The sequence below is a fragment of the Schistocerca nitens genome, chromosome 7, assembly GCF_023898315.1.
Source record: "Schistocerca nitens isolate TAMUIC-IGC-003100 chromosome 7, iqSchNite1.1, whole genome shotgun sequence".
NCBI lineage: Eukaryota > Metazoa > Arthropoda > Insecta > Orthoptera > Acrididae > Schistocerca > Schistocerca nitens.
The window spans coordinates 344,996,935-345,024,105 of record NC_064620.1 but is presented as its reverse complement, the minus strand read 5'-3'; the positions used below and the strand labels follow the sequence as shown (position 1 = coordinate 345,024,105).

Genomic DNA, 27,171 nt, shown 5'->3' with positions numbered 1-27,171 from the left:
TGGTTTGGAACTGGTTCAGGGACTGATGGAAAGAAGGGTTACTGCCAGATATGGGAACTTTAAGTGTGAGGCCTTTGGGGGTAGTGCCAAATGTCAGACAAGCCTGAGTAAGTAAAATATGGGAGCGTAATCTGGCTAGGGCAAAGGCATGTTTGCGGAGGGAATGTAAATAAAACTTAATAGGGTCGTTGTCACTTTAGAAAATTATCTGCAACCTGCATTTGATAACAGTTATGTTGACCTCAATATTTCTTGAGATGTTAATATCAAAGAAACAAATGAAATGAGTATTAAAAATATGGAGTAAATTAACAAATTGGAATAGTCTATGGCTTAAGGCCAATTACGGTGTGAATGTAACAAGTAAAGTATAATATCAACAGTCAAACACAGTGCACTGAGAACACATTTGTATTTTATAGAGAAATTGACTGCTAGTTACCTCTCACTAAATGCATGCAAACAGTCATACAGCGACAGTGGGTCCTGGCAACGCAAAGTGGCCATACTGGGATGCTCAACTGTTGGAGCTTCAGGTTCTGGTGCAGAGTCTGTAAACCGTACAGCCAAAGTGTCACCGGTTTGCAGCTGCACCTCTCCCTCAGACTCTATTCTGCATCCACGACAATGGACTGTGTATATACATCGTGAGCAATGGTAACCCTATAAAAGAGAAAAGTTTCAACACAACCAAGAATGTATGTGTTACGTACATAGGAAAATAGTTTCAAATTACTGCCTACCTGTCCATCAACAAGCAGAACACAGTACGGCTGCTTATACGGAACAAGGCGATCTAGCGCATCATGCAGTTCCTTTCCTGAGAGGCGATTGGGAAGACGAATGAGATTTGGATGGCCAAATAGCCTCATTTTCTTTTTATTGTTATTCCCATCTCCGTCAGTGTCCAATCGGAAAACAACCGGAACATTTAACAGTCTACAGGAAACAAATGTTTTAATAAGCACGGAGAGATCTTCCAAACATATTACATACAAAATTCAGAAGACTGTTTCACTTTTATACACTATTTATAATAGTTGTAACAATAACAAAATAAAAGTTAAACATTAGATTAGAAAATATTATCTATACCACCTTATTGTGGGTTTGAAGTCTCCAAGCTTGTCCAGTTCAATAAATTCTGTCTCTGGTTTCACAGTTACACCACACACAGGACAGTTCAGTGTATCACCCCCATAATGTTTGCACGATGCCTAGACAAATACCGCAATATTTCAGTCTTTCTATTTAGAATACAACGAAAACATTTCCATTAGTTATATTTCAATACAGCATGTGCCATGCAACTGTTACTGAATTATATTTAACAACAAAATAAAAACCAGAACATTACTGAACAAAAAATTACAGCATTCAGAATGATGATTACAGGTCTCTGTTGTTGTAGAAACCTTTTATGAATTGCACCACCTTACTTGTCAACTTCATGCACAGTTTGCTTCAACCATATTGCCTAGCGCTACATCCCAGTATGATGAATTATTTATTTTCTACCATGTTCTCCACAAATTTGATGTTTAGCGGGTTATTATTGTCATTCTTGCAGACTTTCATTACATTTTTTCCTCTTGCTCCATTTGGATTTAATGTAGGCCCTGTACATACAATGTTTTGAAGTTAATTTAAAAATTGCAAATCCATTTCACACATTCAGTTAGATGAATATGCCATATGCGAACCTCGGCTTGGTTCTGTTCCACTAACAGTGTTGCACTTCTTTTGTAATTAGCCTCTCTTCTCTGCCTCCCCCACCCCCCTCCCCTTCCCAAGCTTCCCTCCTCCACTGCTTGTTTTGATACACATTAAACAAATGATGACCTACAGTATCACTTTTTACATTTGATTTTTTTTTTAATGTCATAAATCACTCTTAAGCTTCTGTGCGTACATCTATTTTTACCCAGTATTGCTTTACAACTTACACAATTCTGTTAGAATATTTATTATTGCGTAGTACAGTTACAAAATAGTCACAAAAGATGACAGATATCAGCGACTCACAGCAATGACTAAAAATTGGAAAAACAATGTTAAAAGTTAATAGAGCTTTGACAAAAATATATAAAAAAGAAATCTCGGCAGGGCATAAGCATCATGTATGGGAAACAGTGTATGTTTTGCCAGCCAATGACTAAAATAGCAGGGTTCATAACATTTTAATATAATTCGGGAATAGGCCAATATGTATTGTGGACATGACATTGTGTTGCTAATCTATTCTGTGCAACTCTTCACAGCTATGCATAAATCCTTCACCATCATCCATCTGATCCTGCTTTGCTTACAGTACCCAAGCCTGGGTCGCCCTCTACAATTTTCATTGCCCCCCCCCCCCTTCCCCACCCCCTCCCTTCATAACTGATTTAACGAAGTTATTGTTGAAAGATATAGTTCCAGTTTTATTATTCTAAATTTGAAAGTAAAGTGAATCTAGTAAAGGTTGATTGGGGCAGGAGTGAGGGAAAGAGAGGGGCGGAGAGGGGGGAGAGGAGGGGAGGGGAGGGGTGGGAAGGGGAGGGGTGGGCAGGGGAGGGGAGGGGAGGGGTGGGAAGGGGAGGGGTGGGCAGGGGAGGGGAGGGGAGCGAGGGAGGGAGGGAAATTCAATTTATCTTGTCACATTGCAGTGCACAGACAAGAGAAAGTGCATTAAAAACTCTGAATATGACATTTCCTTTGAATTAAAATTTCGGTAAAATTGAGAAACAACGAAACAAAAATGTGCAAGACTGACTGTTTTTTGTTCTGAGATCAGCTTGCTTTTTTTCTCTGTTAAAAAAATTCGTATTGTTGCTGTTGAAATGCGTTGTGCAGTAGTGGGACATTCTTTACTTCAATGTGATGCAGCAAACACATACTGAAAATCCTTGGCTGTTTCAACTGCTCTCATTTTTTCAATAATAGTATATGCACCAAGCTAAGTGTATTTAAGTGGTGCTACAACATATGCAACATCTGGCAGCTCATTTCTTACAATTGAAACACTGATATGTTCTGAATTCTACAATACATACTCATTTTGCCACACATGCTTATGTAATAATGAGGTATGATCTATTATTCCAGACAAATATGTAAAATCTATAATAAGCAAAGTGAATAAAAACAGATTTGTTGGAGACGTTCTGGGGAACTTAAGCATCTAAGATGGAAATCACATAAAAGACACTAGTCTGATCAATTGGGGGACAGCTCCAGTGTTTGCAGTCCTTATCAAGTAGGCATAACAACAGCACCAGGGCAAATCCAGAGATGTGCTACTAAGGCTGTGAGGGTAGTATATCCTACCTGCATGAAAGTGTAATAGGGATGTTTGGAGAAACTAGATGTGACTCCTTCGAAGGAAGCCAACATAGTTCTTCCAAAACCCTGTTGGGCAGATTAAAATGCACTCAGAGGCAGTAATTGCTTCCCATTAAACGTCTCAAAAATGAGATCGACAGGAAATGGAAAATGGCTAAGCAGGGATGGCTAGAGGACAAATGTAAGGATGTAGAGGCACATATCACTAGGGGTAAGATAGATACTGCCTACAGGAAAATTAAAGAGACCTTTGGAGAAAAGAGAAGCACTTGCATGAATATCGAGGACTCAGATGGAAACCCAGTTCTAAGCAAAGAAGGGAAAGCAGAAAGTTGGAAGGAGTATATATAGGGTCTATACAAGGGTGATGTTCTTGAGGACAATATTATGGAAACAGAAGAGGAGGTAGATGAAGAGGAAATGGGAGATATGATACTGCGTGAAGAGTTTGACAGAGCACTGAAAGACCTAAGTCGAAACAAGGCCCTGGGAGTAGACAACATTCCATTAGAACTACTGACAGCCTTGCGAGAGCCAAGCCTAACAAAACTCTACCATGTAGTGAGCAAGATGTATGAGGCAGGCATAATACCCTCAGACTTCAAGAAGAATATAATAATTCCAATCCCAAAGAAAGCAGGTGTTGACAGATGTGAAAATTACCAAACTATCAGTTTAATAAGACACAGTTGCAAAATACTAACACGAATTCTTTACAGACAAATGGAAAAACTGGTAGAAGCCGAGCTCGGGGAAGATCAGTTTGGATTCCGTTAAAATGTTGGAACACGTGAGGCAATACTGACCCTACAACTAACCTTAGAAAATAGATTAAGGAAAGGCAAACCTACATTTTCTAGCATCTGTAGGCTTAGACAAAGCTTTTGACAATGCTGACTGGAATACCCTCTTTCAAATTCTGAAGGTGGCAGGGGTAAAATACAGGGAGCAATAGGCTATTTACAATTTGTACAGAAACCAGATGGCAGTTATAAGAGTCGAGGGGCACGAAAGGGAAGCAGCGGTTCGGAAGGGAGTGAGACAGGGTTGTAACCTCTCCCCGATGTTATTCAATCTGTATATTGAGCAAGCAGTAACTGAAACAATAGAAAAATTCGGAGTAGGTAGTAAAATCCATGGAGAAGAAATAAAAACTTTGAGGTTCGCCAATGACATTGTAATTCTGTCAGAGACAGCAAAGGACTTGGAAGAGCAGTTGAACGGAATGGATGGTGTCTTGAAGGGAGGATATAAGATGAACGTCAACAAAAGCAAAACGAGGATAATGGAATGTAGTCTAATTAAGTCGGCTTATGCTGAGGGAATTAGATTAGGAAATGAGACACTTAAAGTAGTAAAGGAGTTTTGCTATTTAGGGAGTAAAATAGCAGATGATGGTCGAAGTAGAGAGGATATAAAATGTAGACTGGCAATGGCAAGGAAAGCGTTTCTGAAGAAGAGAAATTTGTTAACATCGAGTATAGATTTAAGTGTCAGGAAGTCATTTCTGAAAGTATTTGTATGGAGTGTAGCCATGTATGGAAGTGAAACATGGACGATAACCAGTTTGGACAAGAGGAGAATAGAAGCTTTCGAAATGTGGTGCTACAGAAGAATGCTGAAGATTAGATGGGTAGTTCACATAACTAATGGGGAGGTATTGAATAGAATTGGAGAGAAGAGAAATTTGTGGCACAGCTTGACTAGAAGAAGGGATCGGTTGGTAGGGCATATTCTGAGGCATCAAGGGATCACCAATTTAGTATTGGAGGGCAGCGTGGAGGGTAAAAATCACAGAGGGAGACCAAGTGATGAATACACTGAACAGATTCAGAAGGATGTAGGTTGCAGTAGGTACTGAGAGATGATGAACCTAGCACAGGATAGAGCAGCATGGAGAGCTGCATCAAACTAGTCTCAGGACTGAAGACCACAACAACAACACGCAAAATATGAACACGATTATCTCAAATAAAAACCAGTCTGGCTGAAATAAAGAAGGCAGTATTATCCACTGCTGCCAAACAAGTAATACCATAATTTAAGATGTTTGTTCAAAGTGCAAGAAAGGACAAAAGAAAGAAAAATCATTGGGCTGGAATAGGATTGAGCCCTGATACTTTTGATTTCTACTCTGACACTCACATGACTAACCACATCAAGTACAAAAAATGGATGCTCTACAACCTCTTAATGATGTGCATTCCTTGCGCCCCCCCCCCCCCCTCAAAAAAAAAAAAAAAAAAGAGTTGTGATCCAACAACAAAGGACTGCAGTAAATTGTTTGAAATTGTGGTCTAACAGCTATGAAAGTGTTAATCTTGAGAATTGTGGGGGTGGACCATATATTTTTATTTACATAATTTAGTTACTTAATGGCTCTAATTTCATGGCACAATTTAATTATAATGAGTGAGCATATGTCCACATAAGCTGAAAATTTTACAAGTGTTTCGTTCGAAATCAAAGTGTTACAATTCAAACTCCATAAACTGTTCAAATTCCATTTAGGTGCAAAAAAGCTAACAAACCTCTATGCATGATTCGCACAGCACACAACTGCACGACACGTGTCGACGAAGATTGGAGTCCATTTCCTCGAGACAGATGGCACAGCTCTTCCAGCCATCTCCCTTTTCATTAACAGGAGCAGTTAACCCCAACACAGTAGAATGTGGTTTGGCAGCTGTGGCACTGATGAGAGTGTCTGAACTCTCTGAAACCAACCTCTCGAAATCTTCTTGTGTTAATGGGCCCAAAGGATCGCCTGTATCAGTGGTTTGTGAAACTGAGCTTGTAAACGCTCCCCCCAGCCCAACACTCAGGTCACCCGCACAGCCTTCCTCCGCTACAGATTCTGTAAGATCCAGTGCAGCAGTTGCTGAGTCACGTCTTTCCACACTGCCATCAGGCATGCAGGTCACCTGAAAATGGAATCAAAGTTATACCTTCCCCTCTGAATGATAGTATGGGAAGAGAGACACAGAAAATGGAATTTTCTGAAAAAATTTTCCTGAGTAAAGGTGACAACGTCTATAGGCAACATCCCATTACATAAACAGACTGTGTTGCATGTTCCCGTATCCACACAAAAGTCTGGTGCACTACACTAAATTTCTACTACTAAAAATAAATAGCCATGTATTTTCAATATAAATATAACCAAGCCATTATGAATTTCTTTGAGTTGTTGTTGCATGTTTCTTAATTTTTATTTTTGATGTCTACATTGTACCATTCATTGGTTGTTATGTTTAATGGCTCTTGAATCTCAACACATATTTACATTTTATCTTATAATTCTGAAGTCATACACTGTCACATGTTAGAATGAGGTGTGTACAAAACACAGTATTTCCTCTCTACGGCTCAGTTATGAATTTAGAAAAGCCCACTTGCACGTTATTGCCAATGTGAAATTGTTTACACAGCAACTACTGTGTGTGTGTGTGTGTGTGTGTGTGTGTGTATGTGTGTGTGTGTGTGTGTGTCCTTACTGTTATGTTCATATTGCTGAAGCACATCATTATACATAGGTGATGCTATCTCAAAAATAAGATATGTGTGTGGCACACGAACTAGCATCAATAATGCAAAAGGAGTGCAATGGTTCCAATTAAGTTAGTATTTACATTGTATGGTCAATTTATTTTATATACTTCTGTTACATTTCATACGTTACTCATTACAATGAGGCTTCATGTAACTGAATTAGTGTGGATGAGTGTGTTGGCGTGCCATTTCTGAAGTATACTCGTTCTCTGAATGAAACTACCTAATTGTTTCACAAAGAACAAATTTTCCCTTTTATTTTGTGTTCTCACTAGTTTCTGTTAATGATCATCATGACAAATAATAAATTAGTCTTTTTTTTTTAACTGAATCTCAACCCATATACATAGCTACAAATATGAAAATAGTACTATGTTCCCGGCAAAGTTCAAGTCTCATTACGCAATATAAAATGTGCCCCAAACCTTTGGGATAAAATTTCTGTAAGGATGCTCCAATGAAAAGGTACGAAACATCATACAACCAAATCAGTACAAATTTTCATAAGCTGCTTTGGGATAACATAGTGAGATATCTATGTACACAAGTGCAGTGCCCACTGTGGTTATGTGTGTCTGTCACCTCCCCCTTTATTTAAAAGAGCTGTGCTCTCACCAGGAAGGTGATGCTAACTGTCTTTTATGACATCCAAGGTCCGATACTTATCAAATTCCTCGAGCATGGAAAAACCATTGACAGTGATGTGTACTGTGAGACAATCCTAGCCTACGCAATACCTTCAAGAGCAAACAGCCTGTGCTGCTGAGGGAGGGAGAGAGTCATTCTGCTCCACAATAATGCATGTCCACACATCTCCAAGGTCATACAAAGTATAATGGGCAAGTTCAATTGGGAGCAGCTTGAGCATCTGCCCTAAATCCCAGACATGTCGCCATGTAACTTCTGTGAGCTTGGTGCTTCAACTTTACGACAAACTGAAGAACACAGTGGAAGGCTTGTGTCACAGCCACAGGAATTCTGGAAACAGGAAATTCTTCAGCTCATAAACAGTGGCATAGTTGTGCTCTGCCCTCTGGTGATTACTTTTTCTATAAAGACTTTAATTATACCCACAGTATTGTTTTGTAGCTTTTCTCCTGAACAACCTCATAACTGAGATAGAGGAAAAAGGATCACCAATCAGAAATGAATATTACAGGTAGTACATTGCGTGCAAAGCATGTGTTTGTAAACAGGTTAAGTTTCCACACTGATGTTGCTGATCCTACCATGCTATGCATAATATGTGATGTGTTAATGGAGAATTTTATCCTCTAAGGGGTTGCACGGAAGTACTGGTGTACGAGACTGTTCTAACTCTGAACACAAAGACACAGTTGTAAGAAACCAACTATTTACTAAGTCACTGCATGATAGCTTAAGTACAATAAAGTTTAGAGAACATATACAAGACTGCTGTTCGGAGCCAGTGCATGGCTGCATAAAAAGCATTTGCTTGACAGGGACTGTCTGCTATCAGCTGCAGGCGACAGATGCGTGGACCAAAGGTCGGCAGCCTTTGGTAGGGGCCCGGAGCAGCCAAACAGTGTGCTCCTGAAATGAGTGTGCGTATCAACATGCACTGCAATAGTGGGGGCAGAAAAGCTGTAATGTGTGGGTGATTACAGATCCTCAGCAGAAATTTAAGGGGAAGTGGGTGGCAGGGGAGAAGCAGGCTGTCACTGTACACAAGTGACCACCGTGATATTTGAGACAGTGGCAAAATTTTATGCACTACTGTATTGTCTGCATTGGGACTGGTGGCCACCACTTTGAAAAGTGGCGATGCGATTAAGTTGTTACAACAATGTTAAGCGAATTATGTTAATTAAAACAAAATTTGAATTTCCAGTCATTTATTCCTCGCCTGAAAGTATTCAGTTTGGGATCTTCTACCATTTATAACATTTTGATCCTAAATATATGGGACATCCTATATATGTAGTAACAGAAGTCATATGCACTATGATGGTGATCTTGGCACTACCATATAGCACATAACTAGTTACCGATAATACCAACAAGAATTACACTACTTAAATACTCTATTAAAAACCTTTATCATCATTAACAAAAGTTCAGAATCCAGTTTAAAAATTTTCAGCAGCTGACTTTCCACCAACTAGAACTACTTTTACATTATTACAGCTGCCTGTTTATAGAAGTAGACATCAAATTTATATAAGAAGCAGATCGTATGGGCTGGTCCTCTTTGATTTCCTTCATACTTAAAAGATTTGAAGGTAAGTGGTTGAACATCAGTTTCCTAATGCAGTACAATGTACTACAATGCACTCTGAAGTACAAAAATTTGAACTCTGGGATAGAATCACCCATACTGGTTCAGTTCCTGCCACATGCAAGATTTTTAACAACTTTTAAATAAATTCAACTTTTATTATGAAATGTAAATGTTAATTAGCTAGTAATGAATCACAATTTTTTCTAAAAATCTTACTTTTAATTACTAATCACATGAAAATTGAGAGTATTATGAATAAATACAAAATAATTTATTATGAGTATTTGTATTTTCATGTGATTTGTAATTAAAAATGACATTTTTATTAAAAAATTATAATTGATATACATTTAACATTTCAAATAGATAATAAATACGGAGTTGAAATAAAAGTTGCATGAAGCAAGAATTGAACTGATTACTTCGCAACATTGCAAAAGTAGAATGTTACCCATAAAGCTACAGATGGTTCCATTAAAGGGTACAGAATTCTTTGTGCTTAACAGTGCTTTGAAATTTCCAAATCAATTTTTTTGTGAATTTTTGAGATGTGCATCTTACTGCTTTTGGCAACTGATGTCCAGGTTTATTTTTATGAAGTATGAAGAAAACAGAAGAGAGCCAATCAGTAAGGTCTACTTGTTAGATGTTACTGACTTCTCACATAATGATTGTTGTTTTGTATGGTACCAATCAACAGGAGTGAGAAAGTGTAATGAAATATGTTCCATTTGGCATTCTAAATCGCTGCTACAGAAAGTACCCACAATCTGTAGTTTTCTTCTGCGTAATAATGAGACTATTATTAATGTATTACTTATAATATAAGACAGACCTTTCAAAACCTTGCTCTATGATGCTCTCCTTTTTTACTATATTAAAGGCAGCTGCAGTATGCAACAGCAAGTTTAGGAATAGCATGTATGATGGGATTATGGTCAAATTTCACAAATCAAGCAATAGCTTTAAGAGATACTGCATGTCAGTTATCCTTAAACTCTCCTAGAGCTTCGGCACTCTGGAGAGTGGACAAGGTGTGTGCAGCGGCCTCAGTAGCTCAAAAACAGTCTCAGATGAGAGAAAAAAATGCTAGTTAAGGCTAATAGTGATCACAGGATTTAATAGACCAAGAATGTCTTTCTGCAAGAGAGTAGACGTGGGATGGGAATGTCTAAACCTAGTCTGGTACTCCTTGAGTAATGAATATCAAGTAAGTAGTATTTTAAATGGAATGCCAGGCCAGTGATGTCATCTATGATTCACTCTCCTTAGAAAAATATTTTGGCAATGAAAAACATGTAATTACGGGTAGGTGGAAACAGTTTCTACAATAAACTGAACTACAGAACTGTTGACACTGATGTGAAGATAGCATCCATGATAAGGTGCTCTGATATGGATGTGACTGATGCATTGCCAACTCTCTGAGATGCCTGCTTCTGAATGTTTTCAAAATCAAACAATGGTAATGAAACAAAAGAATATAGAAAAGATAGATTGTTACTCACCACACAGAGGAGTCGCTAAACCACAGACAGATATAACGATAAAGAATGCTGGAATTGTTCATTTTAAGACTATGTCGTTCATCTGAAGTACACTGTCCAGCAACATTAATGTGACCACCTGTCAAAAGCCTGAAGAATCAACTTTTGCAGTGTCAGAGTGTGTACGTGGACAAAAAAAATTCCCGGATTTTTCACAGATGTCCCAGGTAAAAACACATTTTTTCTGTGTAAAGTGACAGAATACTTTCTCTCGGAACCATAAAACTTATCAACCCTATGAATGTTTAAGGTTTTATACACTGGCGTAGAACTTCCTGGAGCTTCAGAACACTAAGCCCCCCCCCCCCCTCTCCTCCAGAAAAAAGGAAGACACGTTTTGGTAAGATCTTTGCTAGGCAGCAACATGTAGCACGTATGCTGCATATTTTCGTATTACGAAAATATACATTTGAATTCAATCAAACACAGCAAGTTAGCATCCAAAGCATTGAAATCGAGATTGTGATGTGCTTTAGAAAGCCAATCATAGCTGATGTCAAGTGAACTCGCCAGCCGACGATAGCAGATATTCAGAGCATAGGACACGTGACGTAGTCAGCCAATAGCAACCAACATCACTGTTCAGTAGTGCGAACACAAATGAAACGTTAATGGTTTAAATTAATACACAGAGAGTAGCTACTAGAAAAGCTAAGCTTTAACATGTAATACTTGCCTTTTTTGCATGTGTTACACTTTAATATACATCATACAAATGTGTCAGAAAAATTTTAAATAATATGTAAACGTGTGGGCTCAAAATTCTGCGAAGTGGTTGGCCCTCATGAAGCTTTAAATGAGAATCAAACGATCTGTGATTCAAGAAATTATAAGCAGATTCGCACACGTAACATAATTTATCTTGTGTAAAATGAAATTTATTTATTCCCACGACCTGTTGGAAATCGTTTCAGCAGTTGTCAGTGAGAGCTAGAAAATGCCGTTACCATGCATGTGCAGCTACGATGACGTAGGAAGCCCCCATGTTCATATCTATATAGCATTAAGAGATCTAACGTTATGTCATAAACGAAATAGAGCATCAGAGGGTACTCCAAGAGCATCGACATTTTGTAAACCAGACTTAAATGCATAGTTCGGCTAAAAGTGCACATTCGTATGTCCAGACTCACAAAGAAGTAGGCCCCAACATGATACGAGGGTTTTAACTTAAATAGTGGCAACTATTTATTCACAAATGATACAAAAGAGTTACTGTCATTCAAAGTAGTCACCAGTGTTGTGTAGAACCTGTTGCGAGCCATGTGGAAGACGTAGTATACTGTTGGCAGAGCCTGTTTGGTGCGAATGTACAACTGTGATGGTGTTACCCTAACGCATTTCGTTCCTCCACGGCAGGCCGCCAATGCACAGTATTACTGTTCGTTTTTGGAGCATCACCTGCAACCAGCTTTGCGAAAGAAGCTGGTGATGCTTTCTACGCAATACACCCATCATTTTGCACGACAATGCGCGGGCACATACAGTAAAAGCTGTGGCTGCTCTGTTCGGTCGATGGGACTGGGAAGTACTGTACCATCCACCATACTCCCTGGACTTAAGTCCTTGCGACTTTGATTTGATTCCGAAGATGAAGGAACCACTTTGTGGGATTCGCTTCAGAACTGTTCCAGGGATTCGACAGGCAGTAGACCGCTCCATTCGCACCATCAACAGAACAGGCTCTGCTAATGATATACTACACCTTTCACATCACTGGCAACAGGTTCTACACAACGCTGGTGACTACTTTGAAGGACAGTAACAGGTGCAAACATGTAACTCTTTTGTATCGGTTGTGAATAAATAGTTGCCATTATTTAAGTTCCAACCCTCGTATTAAGCTTTCTAGTGTGGTTTTCGGGCTGCAAATTTTCTTGGAGTACCAGTACTGTATTACCTCATCTTTGGTTCTTTATTATGGCATAGCACCATATGTACCAGGGGATAACAACGGGCACTTCTAATTTAGCAAACAGTTGACACTAGCCAATACTGTGGAATAAAACACTTCAATTCAAATCAATTGACAGCCTCTGCGAAAAAGATTAATAAAAGCAAAATTTCTTAGCAAATCGACAAAAGTAACTTCAGTGTTCAGCAAGGCAATTAATGCTCTACTGCCAAAAACCTGGAAATAAAATAAAATCAAGAAACTAAAACTAGTAACGTATCCTAGCCTTTCGTAATTACATGAATATATTTTAATTCACTTAATTGCTCTCGGGCACAGAAATACGTTTCATGTGAGAGTTGTAAATGAAGAAGAAAAGCAAAATCACTAAACCTAAACACTGGCCGTGTGGAGACTATCGCTTCCTCCTCTGCAACTTAGACTGCCCTGCGCAAGTGTGAATCTGGTAGCTTGGGCACATCAGAAGAATTTTTGCGGCTAGTGTCTGGCTGCTTGTTGCTACTACTGATACAGCCAACAGCTGTACTTCTAGCAGCCATAAGCGGGAAGGAGCAGGTACTGCTCATACGTGATCCAACTGTGTGTGTGTGTGTGTGTGTGGGCGCACGCGCGCGCATATGCGTGCACTAGGGCTTACGGGCGCTCAACGTCCCGGTCAACAGCGCCCTGAGACACATTAAAAGAAACTAATGTGGACAAATTTAGTAAAATGGAAGCATACATGCAAAGAAAGAAGGAAAAGATGCAAAATGCTGCATAAGAAAATAAAACTTAAGGAAAATGAGAAAGGAGCGAAAGGATGCCACAGGAAATTTTCATTGGTTGGCCACTTACGTAAAATATGGGTGAGCCAGTCATCCTGTGAACAAATTACGAGTCTCTCCCTAAAATATTGGACAAGTCACAGAACTTTAAAACTTTAATCACATTCGTTTGAGTATTTCCTAAAAGAGATGGCATATCTGCCGGCAAGTCAGCCACGAGCCCACTGGCAACTTCTCAAATGAACCTAATGTAAACTGTTGTGACATCACTACTGTATTATGAAGTACTGCATAGTCTTCATCCTAAAGCCTTTGACACATTTCAGTGTTGGCAGGCGCTTCAGTGTGCACTGTGTTTTGTTGCTGGAAATGGCGAATTTCCTTTGAAAGTTAAGTTTATTTCAGTTTTCTTTCTCTCGTTTGTTTTATTGATACATTATTATTCTGCAGTAGCGGGCTAAAGTAAAATTCTTTGTTAGAGTATATCATTTATTACCTATCAAAACTACAAAAATTTAACTGAAAACTAAACCAACGAAAAATTCCCGGAATTCTAAAAAATTCCAGGATTTTTCCTGGTTTTCTCCCGGATGAAAAAATTCCCACATTTTCCGGGGTGTATACACCCTGAGTGTAGACCATTGCAAGACATACAGGAAGAAAGTCAATGAGGTTCTGGAAGGTATCAACTCCAGTGCTGTGGCCAATTGCTCTAAGTTTCTCGGTTGAGGATCTGTAGTATGAACAGCTCGACTGAGGTAGTCCCACAGAGTCTCTAGTGGGTTTAAATCTGAGAAGTTTGGTGGCCAGGGGAGTACAGTAAGCTCTTCCTTGAGCAGTTCAAACCACACATATACATTGCGAGCTGTGATATATTGTATTGTCCCACTGGTAGATGCCATCCTATCAAGGAAAAACGGCATGGTCCACAAGGATAGAGGTATACTTATGTTAATTCACTGGGCCTTCCAGAAGGGTGGATTACTCAGGGAATGTCACGATAACATACCCCAAACCATAGTGCTCGCTTCTCCGTCTGACAACTGTTGCAAGGTATTAGCTTTCGGACGTTTCAGTGCCACTCTGGTGGTTTATCTTTACTGCCACGGTCATGGCAGTAAGCAGCGCCCTCTGGGGCCTATGTGAGGAGTAATGAGGTGAGGTCTTGGGGATGTGCTCCGGGATGTCGTGGAAGACGGTTATCGGGTTGACGCAGCGAGTGTGGGACCGGACCTATCGCATGGAGGTATACAAGTTGGCTCTGAACGGAAGGTGCCGTAGCAAGCAGCGGGAAGCGGGTGTCCTGTAATTTGTGTGAAGGAGTAACGATTTTTGCATTGGATGTCGTAGTGGTTCCCGAGAGTTGCGGTGGCTGCTTTTGGAGAAGAGAATTGGTAAGAGCTCGTGTCTACACTCTTTTCCGTACGATGTTGCTGCCGGCCGTTATAAACGGGTGAAAATCAGGCGCTTGTATTGACTATATGGGAACCGATGTAAAATTACATTTGTGATTTAGTCTCACTTGTACTGTGACAATTTAGAGGCGAAAACTGTGGTGGTTTCGTTAGGTCTGGTTCTTTGCTGTGCAACTAAGGGAGTCAGTTATTTGGGGTAACTGAGGGAGCACCATTATGTTAGTCTAAGTGATACATTCTCCACATTTGTCTATGGCTTTGCGAATCGAAATCATGGGGGAGTACACGTGTGAGTAATTTGCTATTGTATTGATGGTTATGTTGTAAAGACTCTTCTCTGGTGTGTTAAATCACGCGCTGATTTGTAGCCGATCCAAGCAGAAGTTACCATTGCTACTTGCTTATGTGCTACTGTCCTTATGATTGGCGTTGTTTGTCTTTTGGTTGTGGGTGTGCTCACGTTTAAAAAAATAATAAATTACGGCTGCTATTCATAAGGGTTATCTAGTAATGAAATTGCTTAAGCTTTTATCATATGCTGGTCTGTTTGCCTATCACATTGGCTTTCTATGCAGTAACTGAAGGAATGTGTATGGTGGTTCAAGATTGTAGGCTGACTAGTATTTGAACTGGTGTTGAGCTTAAGGGCGAGATCAGCATCCCGCAAACCCGCACGCTGCGCGTGGTTAAATGTTCCGCTATTGGGGAGTCGGCTCTCTGTTCTTGGATCGTGTACGGATACGTGCATTGCTGTAGTTTTTTGTGTGCTAAATTGTGGGGTGTCGGTGCCGTCCTAGGGGTAGACTTGTGATGTATGTTATGTTGAAAGGGAATTAACTGTACCAAACTTAAGAGAGCTTTTAGTTTGTTTTAGGTCTGTAGATGGAATGATGTTGATATTTTGTCGATTGCGGCAATAACTTCCTATGTGGGGAGATCCTCTGAGGGACTCGTATTGTACTGTTGCAGTGGTCCATCTGAAACGTGTTGCTTAAAACTTGGGACTGCAGCTCTCTGATGTTATATATTACTGTTTAATCTTAAATGTCTTGGATATAATATGGTTGTTGAGGACTATGTAATTTTGATCGCTGGTTCCTTAAAGGAAGTATTTCGTTTTAAAATACGTGCTCAGTGAGAGACTATTTAAATATGATTTTAACTCATCATTCAAATTTTCTAGTCTTGGTTTCTTCAAAGGCTTTTAGTTAAATGATTGCTATTTGCCTTTTAAATGTTTGAGTGACTTAAAGGAAAAGAATATTATTTGGTAATTTGTACTGATTGTTCCTTTTGGGTAATACCTGACTTATGTGTTCCATAAATGTGTCTAGTCAATGGTGATGCACTGTTCTATTGCTAGCCTACCCCTTCCACTCCCCAGCCTATTGAGCTGCTTTGTGTCAAAATTGTGTTCAGAATACCCCTCTGACTTGACACCTCAATGTCAATGACCATCTGTCTGAAGAAGTATAAAATGTGATTCACCTGAAAAGGCTACCTGTCATCACTCAGTGTATGTCCAGTTGTAGTATAGGCATCAAAATTCCAGCCTTTGGCACCAATGAACAGCAGTTAGCATGGGTGCATGAACCAGGTGCCCGCAGCGAACACCCATACATAGCAATGTCATTGAGGAGACACTGTTGGTAGACCACTGGTTCTTCTGGGTGGTCAGTTGCTCAACAGTTGCCCATCTATTCACCCGTACACATCTCCACAGCTTTGTTGAGTCCTTTCATCTATGACCTGTAGTGCACCACAGTTACCTGGTGTTGGTTTTGGATAGTGCCATTTTGCCAAGCACATAATATGTTAACCACAGTGGCACATGAACAATTTACAAAAGTTTTCTGAGTCCCCCAACACACTTTATATACTCTCCACTGCTAATGTTGCAACCCGCTGTCTGCGAGTGGTTATTGCACATTGACGTTGAATATAGGCTGTGGTCACATTAATGTGACTGCATTGCGTAGAAAACTAAAAAATACACTCACACCTCAGAAACATGGCCACTTTCACCTCCAGGTGCTAAAGCCAGACTGCACTGGGTCCAAGGTGAGCAACAAACTAACTGGGATAAGTAGTGGGGGTAAAGAAGAGGTGTGGAGAGGGGAGGAGAAGGGATAGCAGGGTAGGTGTTGGGTAGATGCTAGTGCTGCCTGTGGAGTGTGTAGGGATATAGAGTGCACAAGATAGGGCTGCTAGGTGCAGCACCAAGAGGTTGTGTTGTGCAGCATGGGGATAGAAAGAGGAAAGAAGCAGAAAGGACTATGTATGTGCATTAGTGGCATTGGGGAAGGGAGGAGTGGGTATGGGAATGAAAGGTGTATTGCAGGTAGAGTTCTATCTGCACTATTCAGAAAACTGATGTTGATGGGAAGAACGCAGATGTGAAGCAGTCATTAAAGTGAAGCACCTCGTGTTGGGTGGCACGCTCAGCAACTGGGTGGTCCATCTATCTCTTGCCCACAGTTTGGTGGTGGCCATTCCACCTTCATGATCTGGACTGAAAGTGAAGACACTAACCATATTCCTACTGACTCTTAACACTTCTCCCCCATTTTGCTTAATCTGCTCCTCCGCAGGCCAGTCTCCTGACCCATGAGGTGAGGTTCCTGGGGGGGGGGGGGGGGGATTGACTTTTTGAAATCCTCTGTATAGTTGTATAGGTTAGGGTCCCAGATACCACACCCTGGAGCCATTGAACCTGATGGACTCATCTGCAAGGTATAATTTCTTGCATGTTTGCATGATGCTCTAGAGCTTTAAAAATAGTTGCAGTAAGAAGGCTGGTGGCACAGTGTAATTGTTATGGTGCATTTCCATACGCAGACAGTGTGGGTTCGAATCTCCTCTGGTACTATGATATTTTTATTTTTTAATTGTTATCGAAACTTTTTTGATTGTTATTTTAATTTAATGAATTGGTTTAAATTTTATTTTTGTCTTCTAATCCTTATTCACACCATTTTAATCATCATATTAACTTTCTGGGTTGCTCTCATGTTTTCTTCCTTCGATTCTTCTTTCATTTGAAATTTTGTTCACGTGATTTTCATTATTATCATGTATTTCTTTTCATTTAATTTCTTCTGTTTATCATCTTATAATTTCACCCATGTTACAGCATTCATTACTTCTATTCCTCATTCCGCTGAAATAATTATAATTCCTTCTTTCATTTAAATCTTCGTCTGGATTATTTTGTCCTTACTGCCACAAGAATTTATGTTTTAAATGTTTGTACGATGATCACCACATAAAAAATTTTCAAATTGGAACGAAAAATCCATTTTTGACACCATTGCACAATCAATGTACCAGAGTATGAAGGATGCCCAGAAAATAATCCACATTTTTTTTTCTTCAAAAATTTTTTACTGAACATAATGGGAATTACAAACAAACAAACGCACACACGCAAGTACACACAAAAGAAAGAATAGTGTTTCATCTTCACACCCTATTTTTCCCATTCTATGACCTCCCCCCAGCACAAAACAAGGGAATGTATGCCCTGTCGGTATGAATCCTTGCCCTGGTGGCAGAGACAGTGTTTCACTGTGTAACTCACCTCTCATCGTGCTCAAAATGTCTTTCATGAATGGCATCCTTTAATGGCCCACACATCAGTTCACAGCAACATGTCAGAGCCACAGAGAAGTACAAGCCGAACTGCATATGGCCTTAATCGGTCTTGAGAAGGCATATGACGGAGTGCAGAGGCAAGAGATATGGAAATGTATGAGAAGTAAATGCCTGCCAGAAAAATATAAGAGGGTGGTAGAAGACATGTATGAAGGTGCAATGACACAAGTCAGGAGCAGTGCAGGTGCAACAAATGTATTTCCTGTGACAGTAGGACTACTTCAGGGATCTGCTCTCAGCCCAAATCTCTTTGACCTTGTCATGGATGTACTAGTCAAAGATGTGAAAAAAGAGGCACCTTGGAGCATGATGTTTGCTGATGATGTGATCTGTGAACCCACCCAGGCGGCACTTCAAGACAAGCTTGAACGATGGAGAAAAGTTCTAGAGGAAAGGGGAATGAGAATTAGCAGTAAAACAGAGTATATGCGTACAAAGAATGCTAAAGATCTATACATTAACCTGCAGGGAGAACAACTGATGCTGGTCATGAAATTTAAATACCCAGGCTCTTACATGCAAAGTGATGGAGGACTGGAGGCCGAAATACAGCACAGGATACATAGTGGATGGATGAACTGGGGGAAACTGAGCAGAGTACAGCGTGATATGAAGTTTAGCTGCAGAATAAGAGGAAAGCTTTACAAGTATGTGGTGAGGCCTGCGATGCTGTATAGTGCAGAAAATTTGGCCAATTACAAAAGCCCAAGAGAGAAAGACGGAAGTGGCAGAAATGAGAATGTTAAGGCTGGTGGGTGGGGTGACATGAAAGGATAGACTAAGGAATGAGTATGTTAGGGGAACAGTGAAAGTGGGGCCCATAGGAAAGAAGATCCAAGAAAGTAGGCTAAGATCGTATGGACATGTGCAGAGAAGAGGGGAGGGGAGGGGAGTACTACGTGGGTAGAAGAGTTGAAGACCTAGAAATTGAACGATCAAGGAGAAGAAGAAGACCGAAACTGAGATGGAAAGACAAGGTAGCAGGGGACCTACGAGAGAAAGGATGGCTCAGAGAAGAAGCACTGGATAGGCATTTATGGAAGAGAAGGATCCAACAAAGCAATGCCTACCCCCATATGATGTGGGAAATGTCTGAGATGATGATGATGATGATGATGATGATGATGACAGTACCAGTGGGAGAAGAATTGTAAATATTCATCTTCTTAATATACTCTAAAATTATTCCCAAGGGACGGAGACAATTATATTCGGTATTGTGATATTTGGTCATGAAAGTTGCCTAGGGATGTAACAAAGGATTGAAAATACACACTGCCCATTGTAAAAAAGTATTCAAGTGTTTAAATGCTTAAAGATTCCAGGTTTGAAGTATCTCTTAACAAACAGCAGTATGCTGGCTACAGATGGGATCTGATTCTTCATAGGAAGCAATACCTATTCTGCACATGAAGTAAATACACCGCCTACAATAGTGTCAGTTAGTAAAAAATTATTCAGATTTATCTCTCTACAAGGCAATCAAATTATTTTGATGTAAAGAGAAGATTTTATATTCACATTTATTTATGGACTTTGAGAACAATTAATTTTATTTAAGTACTCTAAATGTATTTGAGTATACCAAAAGTGGGTTCAAGCAAATAAATAATTAATTCTGTCTTTCTTTTACTTTGTTAACTAATATTTTATTATTTAAATCAAATTATTGTGGAAACATATAATACAGTCCAGTTAGTAAACTGTAATCTAGCAGACGAGGTAATGGCAGAACTGAAGCTGTGAGGACGGGTCATGAGTTGTGCTTTAGCAGCTCAGTCGGTAGAGCACTTGCCCATGAAAGGCAAAGGTACCGAATTCGGTTCTCAGTCTGCCAAACAGTTTTAATCTTCCAGAGAGTTTCATTATGAAGTTGCTGAAATGCTAAAAGGTTCATACACAAGTATTTATAAGGCTTCGTCCATCCCAAGATCGATAGTCTGTGTCTGACACTCATACATTTAAGACCCATGAAATGAGCCTACAGAAATCTGTGGATAGTTTTCACAATTTTTAATTTTCGGTGGAAGTTGGCAGCTAACCATTACTGTATTACAGTCTACATAGCAAGTCTGCTTTCTAACTGCGCACTATTAACATCTCCATGAAAGACTGCCCTTCTCTATTATGTATTGGTATGATATACTCGTATGTATGTGTGTGACTCATGTAATGTATTAATATCATGCAGTGTCTTCTACTCTGTTTGAATCAACACAAGAGCAACTTTGATTCCAGTTGCATACTGTGTCAACATTATGAATATTAGTTTATTTATGTCATGTATCAGGAAATTTAGTGCAGTGATCGCTTACATGAACTGAAGCCACTATTGTAATGTGACTGTTGTGCTGGAATTTGAATACGACTGGGTACAATAAATATTCTGTCATTACCGTATTGATGACATACCACCCTGCATAAAACCAGTTTTTGTGAGAACTGGAGCTGATCATCGTCCTGTCTCTAATGACAATAAATGAGGAAAAAGCCACTCTATTAAAAGTTGCTTGTATACATTATTGGGATATTTCCTGCAACACCAGTTTTACAGCAGTTCAACAAATTTTCTTCAATGATACGTCGAGAGCAGAATAACGATTTGCAAGTAGGTAACATCACACACTCAACATGCTGAAATGCCAATGACTAACTTACTTTAATCAAAGTACAGCTCTAATCAAGAAAAAGATTCACTGCAAGACGTACAGCAAAATCCAACCACTATGCAGAAAAAATATTATATTCAGGAACAATTGAAAAGGAATATTAGAGCCAAATACTGGCCTCTAAATTCAATGAAGTCTTTCTAATTACAGCAGGAAACTACTTAAACTCCACGATCTACACAGAAGACAAGGAGATGCCAACGAGACAGTGTGTGATCCTGTGCCACATGTCGTCATTTGGATGCAGTATGGAGGTGTATGTGGCCAGCACACAACTCTCTTGACCATTGTCGGCTGCCAAGACCTTAACACACTGCTTCTCGTTCACATAACTCCTCAATTGGTGTGATGAGGCTGAGTGGACCTCATTCCAGACCTCCCTGGCAATATTTGGAATTTAGACTGCATCTTCCACATAGCAGCCACACACGCCAACACCTCAGGCGTGGAGACGGATGCTAACAGGGAACACGGATAAAAAACAATCTGTCAAAGACAGATCCATTAGCTTTACAAAGGCAGGTTTTGCATACTCACCCGGCAGATATCCCTTTTGCTAAATCAACTGTCAATCAGATCACAAAAATCGTAAGGTCAGAAGAGCAAGTAATTCTTCTGGGTATGGTATGTTAAAAAAAAAAAACCTGCTGATGTCTTCTGCTGACTTGATACCTCACGTAATTTATGGTTAACACTAGTGTCCATAGCATACAAATTTTAATCTGCCTGTATAAAGGCAACTTATAGTATTCTCTGGAAGTTCCACGCATGACTATTTCCACATTCTTGAATGCTCTTCTTCATTATGCGACCTTCAAAACCTAATGTGTTAACTAGGACTGTTGATGTTTTTACAAATATCGGGAATCGGATACATTGATATTTAAAAAAATATCATTATTGGCCTCCCGATATATCTAAATTTTTTTTTCGATATATCAACAGAAAAAATATCAACATACCAGCCAAAAAAATATTAGCTGCACATTGTAAATATCTGACACTTTTTTAGATATTCTGTACATCAACAAGCTAGCAGCCTGCTTATCCCCTTTTGAGCACGAATTGAAAGGAAAACAACGCATATTCATGCTTGGTGATAACCACTTTGCTAACAATGGTAACTGGAGGTAAGTGGTACAATAAAATGTGTAAGATGGACCCATCATTCGGTTTTGCCACATATCTGATTTGTCTTTAACATTTCATGTCAACCTCCCTGTTTTTTTCATTTCTGCAAACACCAGTTACCTATCAGTTGTAGTGTCAAAATTGCACGGTGAAGTTGAAAGTTGCAGTTTCTGTTGGTAGCACCGACTGTCGATTACTCCAGCATTTCCTCCTCACACATCTCTGACCACTGAAAAGAGTAATCTTGTCATTTAGATTTTTGTTCATCAGTTTCAGCAATTGTTTTTGAAGAATGCCGATATGAAGAAATAGCACATTAGTTGCATTAAAAATGTTTTTTTAACGCAACTGATGTGCTAGTCCTTCACATAGGATATCTTGTTATTCCATTCACACTGCCACCCCAGTGCAATTGGACTACTACTTTGTGCCATCTATACTTGCTTCACACAGTCAAAGAAAAAGACTGGATGTCATGAAAACGCAAAAAGTAGTAAGACTCCTTCTTCATACAATGAAAGTAAAATTATGTTCTATTACAATTTCAAAAGAACAACTTCAAATATTTATCAACAATGGTGAAAAAATATACTATACATAATATAATATAAAATAAAGTAAAAATATCAGCACTCAATATTGCCATTTCAATATTGATATATTGATGTATCGGTGAAAAAAAATATCACTGATACGTATCGATATTTTTTTGAAAAAATATCAAAACATCGATATTTTATCAACATCCCTAGCATTACCCAATGACTGAGTGTAAACCAAAAATTCTAATATTTCCATTTCATTTTCCAACATCATCACATCTACAAATGTCCATTCTTAATGTACATCTTTTTACACACATGAATTCATGTGTTGTAAAAACTACTAGCAGATAAATCTCAAGCCATTCAGTAAATGAAATATAAAACAAACCATACTTTTACAGAGATACAGTTCCCTAAACATTATGCGTACCTTACAAGAGTTCCAGCTGAAGGTATCACCAGGAATTTAAGGATGATGTTGTTGTTAGTGGGGGTTGAGTGGAAAGACACAGGAGGGAATTTTTGAACAAGGGAAACGAAGCTTCAATGTCATAAATGTCGTTAAATGAACTTTCGGTTCTGAATAAATCTTATAGGTACTACAACAGAATAACAGTATCATTACAATTAATTATTCCTGACTGACAATTTGTTTAATATGATTTTACTGCAATTAATCATTATTTTGGATTGATGCTTTGTTAAAAAGTAGGTGTACGAAGGGTTGTAAAAAAAAGGTCTCACCTTATTGGTTTCATCCTTTTCAATTGCTGTACTAACAAGTTGACTACATGGCGGCAACAACAGCTCAAAGGCATATATGGATCGATTTGTATCATTAACATATCTTAGGAAAGAATTTTCATCCTGGAACCAGAAATAAAATTTTGTTACAATCATATTACACACTAAACTGGTGATTTCTAAAATACATACACTTGACAGCACAAAAACATGCCTGCAACTGCAATTAAAGACCTGGAAACAGCAATAACTGAGGCAAGGTGGAGGCCAAGACAAAATAGTGGTAAGAACGGCCTTGGTAAAGGTGCATACTGTGCCTAGGCATAGTCCAAGATAGAATAGTGGTAAGAAATGACTGATATAAGTGAAACACATATAATGTGTGAATACTTCGGAGGGATTGTCAAATGGTTCGGATGCAGCTGCCTGTTGCCACATGTGGTTTGAACAACCTCCCCCTCCCCCCCCACCTTAATGACTTGTTTTAACCTTTGTACAAATTAACAGAGTAAATCTATAACGATTCTTATTAAGGAGGCTTGAGCCCTGGAAAAACCAGAGCATATGGTTTCTACACTACTAAACTTCCACTGATTTCAATGAATATCTGTATTCTGTACAGAAGGGGTCTAAGATGTGTGCAATAATTGCCACTATCTGCCATCTCACCACCAGACGGCTGAGATCCAAATGTCATCTAAGGTTCATGATCAGGCCAGTTTTGTTACATAGTCTATCCACACATTTTCAATGTGACCCACACCTGGTGCTGGAAGAGGCCACCAGATAAGAATATTGTTGTTCTGTTCTGCAAACCATCCATGTACAGTCATTAACATGTGCAGTGGAATGTGGTCTGCAGGAAACAGATTCATCATCAGCAGCATTTCCTTCCAGCCAGCCAGGTAGGAACTTTTTGATTGATATGCCTCCATTGGTTTCTGTCCTGGTATAGCTTCTCCCTCTCCACTACATACCATGTTACCCCTCTCCTCTTGAGATCTTCCTTAACCTGGTCTGTCCATCTCTTTCTAGGCCATCCAATCGGTCTTCTTCCTGGTACCTCCATCTCCAAATACTGGCATGGAATTCGAGTTGGGTGCATTCGCTTCACATGACCGAACCACTTCAATCTCAAAGCACTCATTCTCTCCTCTGTAGTCAACGTCACCTGCAGATCTCTCCTTACAAGATCATTCCTGACTGTCTCTCCTAGTTTTTTGTAACGCTGACCTAAGGAACTTCATTTCACATGCTTGTATTTGACTCTCTTCTCTCTTATTTATGACACAGGACTCTAGACTATACATCATGATTAGCAAGAGATAAGTTTTATACATGATCTGTTTGGCCCTTTGATGGACTTCCTTGTCCCAGACTAGATTTTGTACTTAGTGGAAGAAGCTAGATCCTTTTGTTATTCAGTTTAAGACCACTAGTTTAGAATTTCTATTGCATGATATGATGCTATTCAGATAATTGAAGCTTTTCACACTCCAGTATGATGTGACAAGGTGTGGACATCTTGCTCATCTTCATTCCCACTGTCTTGTTTCTTCTTACAGTTAACTTGAATTTTTTTAAATTTTGTGTTCCAGTAATCTAGTCTCCTCTGAACCTCCATTTCTGTCTCTCCCCAAATGGCGATTTCATCAGCAAAAGCAAAAGTGTTGAGATATTCATTTTCTTCTTGCTTGATTTCTTTCACGATTGTGTCCATAAGTGTAAAGAAGAGTAAAGGGGAGAGCGAACTGCTTAGCTGAGCACTTCTATATCTTCAACCATTTTGATCTTCCACCTCCTACTTGTACACTGCTCTCACAACCATCGTACAGCATTTGGACTTTTTTAATTAATGAATCAGGAACATTATGTTTTCTCAATCATTCCCATATTTTATCCCTTGGTACACTGTCATATGTGTTTTCCAAATCCACGAATACTACTATCAAGTCCTTTCCTTTTTCCCAATATTTCTCCATTAACTGATGGAGGGAGAAAACGAGATCTATTGTTCCCCTATTACTTCTGAACTCGTTCCTCTAATTGGTGTTCTAGAATTTTCCGCAGTCTTTTTTCTATGACCTTTTCCATTATCTTAAGGCAGTGTGATTCCTCGGTAGTTGGTGCATTTCTTTCTACTACCTTTCTTGATCAATGGTATTATAATTCCTTTTTTCCATTCATCTGGCACTTTGTTTTCTTTCCAAGTCACCCCCAGCACCCGGTGTAACCATTGTATTTCATGGATTCCTGCAGCTTTAATCACATCCGCTGTCAGCTGATCTACTCCAGCTGCCTTCCCACTTTTTATCTGTTCCACAGAATTCTTAGTTTCTAACCAAGAGATTGGATCCTGCTCTTCCTCTAATTCAATGACTTCGGTGTCACTTTCTTGTGCACCTTCCCCATTCAGTAAGACTTCAAAATAAGTCTTCATCTCTTCTCTGATACCTTCCATGTCCCTGATAATACCCCCATCCTCTGTTTCAATTGCTTTTATGTCTTATCTATTAGATCTTTTACTTTTCAATAACCCATATAGCAGTTTTTGGTTCCCTCTGCGACCCTGCTCTAGTTTCTGGGTGAATATTTCCCAACTCTTCTCCTTTACCTCTTTCACAATTCTCTTTGCAGGAAACAGATTAAACCCTCACAATATGAATATGCTGGACAGCATCAAGTGGACTTTCAATCATGTGAGGCATTGCTAGTTTAAAGAAAAAGATCCAGCCCCATACTGCCACATACATATGGCCATACCGCGGTGGCTTTGCGGTTCTAGGCGCTTCAGTCCGGAACCGTGGGACTGCTATGGTCGCAGGTTCGAATCCTGCCTAGGGCATGGATGTGTGTGATGTCCTTAGGTTAGTCAGGTTTAAGTAGTTCTAAGTTCTAGGGGACTGATGACCTAAGATGTTGAGTCCCATAGTGCTCAGAGCCATTCAAACCTTTTTTGAACATATGGCCATAGTAAAATAAATTGTGCATATATTTAGGTTTGAAATGGACACCTTGTAACTTTTATACCATCACTGGAAAATTTTTTGCAGTGAAAAATATCCATTTGTCTGTCAGTTACTAATGCCAATCTCCTTGACAAATGCTAGTTGACAAAGTCTATGTTCATCACAGAGTCTGGAGTCTATCCTTGACAGCAGCATGTTTGTTCTTTAGCCAGACTTTCTAAGCTAGTACCAAAGAGTATGCACTGATCTGAGAAATGTAATATGTTTACTTCAACTTCACTGGTTTAAAATTGTTATTATTATAGTGTAATCACTTCAATATCCTGGTATCTTGGCCTGGTGCTGAAGTAGCTGGTATCCTGGCCTTGTGCTGAAGTAGTGCACAGTCAAGTTACTGTATGCCTACTGACTTCTTCAGTTTCCCATGGAATCTAATGACATACAGTGCACTCAGACTTTGCTCATGAATAAAGTGGCTGGACTTCCAGTAACATAGTTCATGTGTCTGGTCTTGAATCTTCTATTGTCATTGGTTATTAAAGAACGAATGACTGATGTACTTACTTACATATATAAACAACTGACCACCACAGCCTGTCATAAAAAGACCGGCACATTCAGGCTATAGCAAGTATCATATCAAATAAAATACACCACTGGCCATTAAAATTGCTACACCAAGAAGAAATGCAGATGATAA

At 39.3% G+C, this 27,171-nt stretch overlaps 1 protein-coding gene across 4 annotated transcripts in view; it reads right to left on the bottom strand.

Moving 5' to 3' along the window:
- LOC126194957 (uncharacterized) overlaps positions 1–27,171 on the bottom strand; it is a 233,260-nt gene that overhangs the window by 68,360 nt on the left and 137,729 nt on the right. For all 4 annotated transcript variants that reach the window (XM_049933347.1, XM_049933349.1, XM_049933346.1 and 1 more), the window contains exons 9-13: positions 23,503–23,625; positions 5,856–6,248; positions 1,099–1,217; positions 744–939; positions 443–663 (exon numbers count right to left, since the gene is read on the bottom strand). In XM_049933347.1, coding sequence (XP_049789304.1) covers positions 443–663; positions 744–939; positions 1,099–1,217; positions 5,856–6,248; positions 23,503–23,625 — 1,052 coding nt within the window. The remainder of the gene's footprint in view (positions 1–442; positions 664–743; positions 940–1,098; positions 1,218–5,855; positions 6,249–23,502; positions 23,626–27,171) is intronic.